The sequence below is a fragment of the Ambystoma mexicanum genome, chromosome 12 (genome assembly GCF_040938575.1).
Source record: "Ambystoma mexicanum isolate Mex_15411 chromosome 12, UKY_AmexF1_1, whole genome shotgun sequence".
Classification (NCBI taxonomy): Eukaryota; Metazoa; Chordata; class Amphibia; order Caudata; family Ambystomatidae; genus Ambystoma; species Ambystoma mexicanum.
This window is the reverse complement of record NC_090936.1, coordinates 135,958,322-135,966,103: the sequence shown is the minus strand read 5'-3', so window position 1 is coordinate 135,966,103 and position 7,782 is coordinate 135,958,322. Positions and strand designations below refer to the sequence as shown.

Sequence of the window (7,782 nt, the reverse complement as noted above, 5' to 3'; positions counted from 1 at the left end):
TAGCAGGCCCGTAATCAGCGCCTTCCCCATTCCCATTGAGCCCTATGGGGGCTCAAATGGCAATGGTCGGGTGAATGGGGACTTACTGGGACCGCACAGGTCAGAATGTCCCGGTAAATCCTCATTCACCCAGACCGGACACCCTCCAAACTGTATGCCTTAGTTACAGAAGTTTCAGGCAAAGCTTGTGGTTACATTGAGGTACAGAAACAGTTTAATGCATACATGAAGTTGTTTACAATGTTTAGATTATATAGTTAAAACAACAACGTTTTGACAGCTTTCACTGATGGTCTCGGGGATGGTGACCCCATTTATGTAGGCTGTTCTGGAGGGTCTTCCCGAGAACAGCTTGACAATCCTTTGTGAAAGGTAGAGGGGAGCAGCGTCATGCAGACATTTGTGGGTGTGTGCAAGGGTTTTGAACAGGATGCGTTCCTTGACGGGAGCCAGTGGACATGTTTTCTGGTTGCTGAAATGTGGTCCAGCTTGGAACTGCAAGTGGCTGCTCCAAGTGCATTATTTTGGACCTTCTGGAGTTCGGTACACAGGTGACATGGTTTATGTTTAAGGACCTGGAACGTTATAGGATGTGAATAGCTGCAGTGACGTTACATGGGTCATGTCATGAGTGCAGTGTTTTGTGCTAACTTCTGCGACTGGGGGTTAGGGGGTTGTGAAGTGCATAACCAATATTGACATAAATGAGCCCCATCTTCTTGCTCTAGTGATGCAAGTGGTCTGGGCATGTGGATTTACGGATGTGTGACCATCAGTTGTTCCATAGAGGGTGTCGGTGGTTAATAGTAGGGAGCAAGTCTGGAAAAGTTCATTTCAGGCCTGTCCGGGGAACCATGGGTCCAGGCCACGTCCACGGACTCCAATTAGTATGGTGGCTATTATGACAGGCTCCCAAGTGTACTTTGACCAACTAGGGTGTGAGGGGCGATTTAGTTGTGCAACACAGAGGGCATCTTCATGCTACTATAGATAAACACCCCTCACCCTAAAAACCAACAGCAAGACCAATAATTTGAATTTACTATGGAAACCCCCAGGAACACGCCTTTTGACTGACCCACAATTTCTCTCAACCTTAACACACAAACCAGCCACTATCCAGATTTCCACAATGCATTCCAACACTAAGCATAAGGATGCCCCACTAGATAGAGGTGGGCAAAATGGCTTCATTTTATTCTGCAGTAAAATTGGTAACTTCGGGCAAAAATCGCCTCGTCTGCATAGTTCACTCAGAGCGCAGAAGTAGCCTTTCCCGTGCCAAATTATTAAATCTTTCCCCCGAAGTTTGCAGTAAAACAAAAATTGATGTTTAGTTCCCCTTTCAACGTTTTGGGAGGGGGGGGGGGGGGGGGGGAAATTCACACAAAAAGAAACTGTAAAAGCTTGTGGCAGAATCTATGTGAAAGTGGTCCATTACCTAGAATGATATGGGAGGGGTATCTTTCAGTGGGCAGCGAAGTTTAGAGTAATATTGAAAATACAGTGAAACTCCAGTAGCTTAGGCTAAATGGGAGTTATCCGGTGAAAAGGTGTGTAGCAGGCCAGTTATGGGTAGAGTTTCATCACTCTCCCCAATGGTCCATTTCCCCCACACACACTCCTGTAAGCGTTGTTACTGCGGTGTGTGGCGACCATGCAAAAAAACACCCAAGACCATCAAGTATGCAGTGAAGAGAAGGAAGTGGGGCGGCTGTTCCAAAATGGTGGGCGGGGAGAAACGCAGAGCTTAAATAAACAGAGAAACTTTTCTTGATCAAAACTTCAGTAAAGGTATACCATCTGTGGCCAAAATCAGACTTGGCCCAAAAGCCCAGCTATATAAAGGGCCACAGAATGCACACATGCGACCATCAATAGTTTAAAATTGACGATTGATGCTCAGTTCTTTGGGGAAAGCAGTTTTGGATAGCTGTGGTGTTGCCTTTTGCAGGATTATAATCACCAAGAACAAAGTACCCCCACCTTTTTTTTTAAAAAATTAAAACTAAAGAAGTCAATTAGAGAGGGAAGGTCACCCGCCCAGTTTGATAAAAACGGTCATAAGAGTAGTCTGCCATTGAACACCAAGCCCAATGATCCTCTGAAGCCGGGCCATAATCGGTTAGATCGGGCTTCTTTGAGGCGTTTGTTGACCAGCAAAGGACTACAGTTTCTAGTGCCGTGACACAACAGTCTAACCAGGTTCGGATGCATGCAGTTTCTTGCCATTCCAGTTTCTCGGCGACAAACATTTGGGCATCTGCAGCGTCACTGCTTTATGTATCCAGTTCAACCGAGATTACTACGATGTGCACTATCGGGGAGTGGAAGTAGTGGTCCAATTAGATGTCAGGGGGCAGGAGTTTGTCAAACAGCAACATGTTGTTGGGCTAGCCAGTCTTAAAGGCGGGGAATAACTAAACACACTAATTAGGCAATAGACTTGTTAGTTTGCAGTATCTTGAACTCGGGCTAGGCAGGAAGTAGGATTGAAAAGTACTTCTGTAGCTGTTTGGATGACCCCCGGCCTTCCCTGGAGTAGTGCAACCCGGTTTGCAGTTGCTAGCGTACTGGTCCTTTGCATTATCTTGGGAGGATAGCTATGGGGCAACAAGATGACGCAGAGCAACACAGGTTCGATCCCCGTATCCGCTCTTAGAAACCTCTGGGCATTAAGCGCATTATAAATAATCCAGTTACTAAAGCACTGCCCCAAACCAGCTGTCCAAGCAACAACAGTAGTGTAAGACCGATTCAGCAAGCAGATGTAAAGGCAATGTTGGGATTTACACCGTCGCACCCCCCCCCCAATGTATTACACCTGGTACCATATTCTTAGTTTTCAGAAAAATGTTTATTTAAAAAATATATATAAAGTAATTACAGAGCTTAATTACCTTTCCTAATGGACACCTTACAATTGGGTGACGCTAGTAGCTGATGGGGCACAAGCACTGGCAATGCCAACTGTTTGGCATTTCGTTTAAGAATAGAAAAGGCACTTTCCAAGCACAGTGCCTGCAAATGCCCAATACTATACAGAAGCTAAATCTGCTGTAACTAGTGAAGACAGGCATTGCACATAGAGTGGTTGATCGCAGACCCGGATTTAGGCGTTTTACTACACTAGTAGCGTGTTTATAGCGCCAATTCTGAGACTGCTTTGAAATACACTGGCAGGCACGTGCGGTTGTCAAAGAGTAATAGCTGGCACCGTTTTGCAACCAGCCTTCACGAACAGTTATTATTTTAAATATTTATTAGCGAAATCTAAAAACCATCAGTAGGACATGAATACAAAAATAAAACCGGTGAGGGGGGTGGGGAAGGGTTCCAATCATACCACCACTGGCTTGGTCTCTGCCTAAAGGCCATTCGAGGCAGGAGACTTCAGACCATCACAAAACCATTCCCACGGTTGCAAAACCTGCGCCAGTGTCAATACAGAGTCTAAAACAAGTCCGTCTCCCTGACGTCCAATCACGGGATCAATATCTGTACAGTTTGATCAACGAGGGCTGAGGGCCTCCATCGCGCACGTTCACAGCCGGGCCACGAGAGTTAATGTTCACACTAAGGGAGAAAAAAAAAGAAAAAAGGTTACAAAAACGGAAAAAGCCCAAGAGACCAAAAGAAGAGCGGTGCACATTTCAGTCCCGAGTGCAACGTGTGCAATCAATCCGACATAAAACTAGTCCCGCCTGAGCATGCTGGGGGCACCACGATGAACCAGTTGCCGGAATGCGTACGGGCCAAGATGGGCAACGGCCCGAGTAAGAATTAAAGGAGCAAACGCACCACAGCTATGCAATATACTACCCCCCCCCCCCCCCCCCCCCCGCAGTCAGGTGCCACAACATTTGCCAGAATATTCGAGGTCCCAGACTCTTTCCCCGCCCCCTCCAAAGATTGGTGGATCCATGCAGGGAGGAACTCCGCCCCCCCCCCAAACAACAAAGGCAAGGAAGGGGATCTTATTTTACTCTCCTCATACCCACCCCTTTTTACTTATTTTTTAAGATGTGTTGGATAATGAGTGAATGGCAGATCAGTGTAATGTTTCTTTTGGTCTTTAACAATTTTCATACCAATAAAAACATTTAACACAAAACAAATTACACAGCTGAAAGTTGCCACAACAGTCGCGAGCAGGGTGAATGGCGGCACGGACCAGCCAAGAATTGGCACTACGATGGAGCAGGGGCCCGCTCACCCGATCCCCAAAAGCATATCCTCGTGTATGATGCGATTATTGTCGGGATTAGGTTTCGTACAATAAAGCTTGCGGCCTAGGTGTCCCACGCCACTACGCTTCCGGTGTTTGCATTGCCAACACAAAACAGGCGTGGACCATGAGTTATCCATCGAGTACCTACATTACACCGCACTATGCCACTTCCAGGCGTATAGCGTTTCGCTAGTAGGCGCTGCATCACTCACCTCAAGCTTGGGGCTTCGCAGCATAGCGCTCCCTCTCGGCAGGGGGCACAGTCGAATAGGAGGGTTCAGCGATATCCTGAGCCTTGGGCATCGCTTGCTCAGTAGTCCGAGTTTCGTGCCTAGTCGTCACACCCTTCGACGGGCCTCCGCTCCTGCAGAAGAAAAACACAGCACGATTAATAACCTTAAAAAGGCCCCTGCGATCCGCGGGCTCTACCTAAATGGCGAAGAAAATGGGGCCTTGACAGAGCTCCCTTGGACTTACAGAACGTTGGCGGCGGCAGCAGCGACGAACCCCGAGAGCAGGAAGAAGAGGAGGGTACTTAGGATGGACGTGATGACAATCATACCCCCGCTTCTTTTGCCAGGCCAAGTGTCCAGCGTGTCCGGGGTCTTGACTGCAGAGAAATCACAACCCCAGAAAAGGTCAATGTCACTCAGAAAGACTGAATTACTCCGACTAGACGTCCCGAGTCCAGCTTCAACTACTTAAGCCCGAGAATACCAAACAAGGTAGGGTGCCACTCTTCCCCAAACAGGCCAGTCCCTAAAAGAGGCCAACATGCGCAGATCTAGCCGCCCTCCACCCCAAACACTTAGGTCGCACCAATGTCAGGTATGGGAGGCGAGTCTCGACCCATTAGTGCCTCATCTCAAATACACTCCTCAATTTTGGACAGTAAAGCCCATCAATCTGATGCTTGGGGTGAAGTATCTCCAGGGGGAAACTACCCACTAGGCAGTGCTATTAGTTAGTAGACGTTTACCGTTCTTTGTAGAGATTCGATCGGACCAGTGTGTGTTGGCAACACGACTCCCATTGTTGTGCACCAGGGAATACAGGAACCTGGAGAAAGGAGAAAGGGGGGAAAAATGGGTGAGGATAGCTTTTTCATCACAATAAAGACAATGCAAGGGAGCCGCCGGGCTCCTGTTAGTATCTAGATGTACAACCGTATGTTTACCAAGACTACCAGGAGCTACCCTGTGCCATGCGAATACATTATGCACGTGTTGCCGGAGTGTTCCATACATGTGCAAGTTATTCACAAGGGGGGGGGGGGGGGGGGGCAGCAGCACTGCATACAATATGTCACCTGATGTCCTTTCTGAAACGTGTCGGACGTGGACCCTGGGGAAAACAGCCGTTCACTTACAATATGTATTAGAGAGAGTGGCCGTGATGTCAACAGTCCGAGTTCCGCTGGGAAACACGAACTTGTGGTATAACCGCCAAAACAAATGATAATAAATAGAACAGCGTCCCAATGATATTGACAAAACCGCTGTTGAAGTACTCCCTCCCCGCCCCCAACGAAACACACGGTATCCGTCCTAGCAAAATGGACACCGTGCCCAAAACGGACAAGGGGGTGGGCCTCGTTGCAAGAGTAAAGACCTACGAATGGACCCCGACCCCCCAAAGAATTAATGCATCACACACATGCACAGGGAGCATGTGCCAGTGCCACAGGCCTCAGACCGAGAAGCAGAACCCACGCGACATGGGGCGGGGGGGGGGGGGGCAATAGCATACGATTCACAAAGGATGCCTCCTTACCTGTAGGCCGTGCTATTAGCAAGGGGAGGGTTGCAGATGCCGGAGAAGTTCGGATCGGTCAAGCAGGTGGGATTATCTCCAACTCGAAAGATGTACTGCCTCAGAAAGTCGTCCTGGGAGGGGGTAAGGGAGCCGACCAGAGTGCAATTGGGCACGCCAAACTTCCCGGCTACGTAGGGCCCGGTGGTGCCCCCGCTCGTGTTCCGGAACGTGTTGCCGCTCGCCAGGGGGGTGCTGCTGGGCGCTGTAAAGAAAGGCGGGGGGGAGCGTCAGGACCCGCGGGCGGAAGGAAGGGGGGCGGGGGGCGCTGCGCGGAGCCGCCGCGCTACTCACCACTGGCCGCCATGGCGAACAGCTCGACCTGGTAGTTGGCCGGGTCCCCGCCCGTCTGGCTGTCGAAGAGGCAGACGGGCTTCTGCAGCGCCACCGTGTTCAGCGTGGGGGTGTTCGGCACCAGCGCGGGGCCCGCGACCTGCGGCGTGACGGCGAAGGTCACAGGCGGCCCCTGGGCTTGACCTGAAAAGGAAAATAAATAAATAACCAACCAACGTGAGCAGGTAAGGCGGGCACCACCACCGCCACGGCGTGAGTTCTGTGGCAATGCGTGGACAGCGCAAGCATCTATAAGAAGGCAGCCATGATTTCCTACCCCCGGGGGCGGGGGAGCCCCTCGTTTTCCGGGAATCATTGGGGCATTACACAAGGGCCGGACCCCTCCACCATCCCATGAGCCATTTCCATTAGACTGGGGGGCTGAAGTTTACAGCGAGGAAACGTGCCCAGTCAATTGTGCGAGGGCCGGCAAAAAAAATAACCACAGCCAGAAAGTGGCGTGAATTATCTGCCTAACGAAAAGCAATTTTAAGACCCCTCCATATCAAACCAATTCTGACAATGCAGTGTGTATTTTTTTTCACTGTACCATCTAGTTTTTACAAATTCACGCTTTCATCTCTTTTCTTAAAGTCGCATCGTTATATTATCATCACCCTGCAGAAGAGTCAAAATTACACTGAATAGAACTAATGAAAAAGGTACACTTTAATTGGAGGAGTGGTAACCTAGGGCTATAGAAAGCTGGGGGGATAGGGGGGGGGTGAACGGTGGGTCTCCGTTGACCAGCGAGGCTCCCGGGCATCCCGAACACAAAACACCCCCACCTCCCATACACGAGGAGCGGCGGGCGGGCCGCCTTGCTCCCCTGCGAGGAGGAGAGCGCAGCCGTGCCTACCTGGGCGGCTGGCTGCGTAGAGAGGGACGGGAGCCTAAACTGGGCCGGGGCTATATGAACTCCAGTCCACCCCGCGGCAGTGAGAAGGGCGGGCCCCGCTTCACTTGACTGCAACGGGCACTCACCCGAGACTACTGCGGCGGCGAGCAGCGCCCAGCTCAGCAAACGGCAGGCAGAGGCCATGGCAGCGACCTCCAAAGTAGGGCACACGAGCAGGGGGGTGGCGGCGGGGTTGCTCCAAGCGGAAGACTGCGGCGTTCTGATTCTTTTCCGGGCACGCTCAGTGAGTACACCTGCGGGACCACGCCCATCACAAGATCTCAGCCAATCGCATCTTCCCGCCCGGCCGCAAAAGATGCACTACTCCTGCAAGGCATGCATGTGGGCGCGCCTTCAAGTTTTCTTCTTTGGGTGGGAATGGATACAAGGGGGCGGGGGGAGCTGATATGTTTAGAGATAACAAAGAGTAAGGGGTGGAGTGGCATGTACATGCTATACTTGTGATGGAGCACATGCCGCCCTATTGAGGGGGAGGGGGATGGAGAGG

At 50.7% G+C, this 7,782-nt stretch overlaps 1 protein-coding gene across 1 annotated transcript; it reads right to left on the bottom strand.

Moving 5' to 3' along the window:
• Positions 1 to 2,835: 2,835 nt before the first annotated feature.
• Positions 2,836 to 7,510, bottom strand: UPK3A (uroplakin 3A). The gene is made up of 7 exons (XM_069628176.1): positions 7,361 to 7,510; positions 6,338 to 6,520; positions 6,005 to 6,248; positions 5,211 to 5,290; positions 4,709 to 4,841; positions 4,444 to 4,595; positions 2,836 to 3,576 (listed from the first exon to the last, which is right to left on the bottom strand). The coding sequence occupies exons 1-6, from the start codon at positions 7,416 to 7,418 to the stop codon at positions 4,445 to 4,447; spliced, it is 849 nt and encodes a 282-aa protein (XP_069484277.1). The 5' UTR covers positions 7,419 to 7,510; the 3' UTR covers positions 2,836 to 3,576; position 4,444.
• Positions 7,511 to 7,782: the final 272 nt, after the last annotated feature.

What these genes read in the sequence shown, in the direction of transcription:
- UPK3A (XM_069628176.1), bottom strand. Translation starts at nt 7,418, where the DNA reads ATGGCCTCTGCCTGCCGTTTGCTGAGCTGGGCGCTGCTCGCCGCCGCA. An exon ending in GTTCGCCATGGCGGCCAGTG is followed by an intron (nt 6,249 to 6,337) that starts GTGAGTAGCGCG and finishes CTTTCTTTACAG; the next exon opens with CGCCCAGCAGCACCCCCCTG. An exon ending in GCTGCCGCCGCCAACGTTCT is followed by an intron (nt 4,596 to 4,708) that starts GTAAGTCCAAGG and finishes TTTCTTCTGCAG; the next exon opens with GAGCGGAGGCCCGTCGAAGG.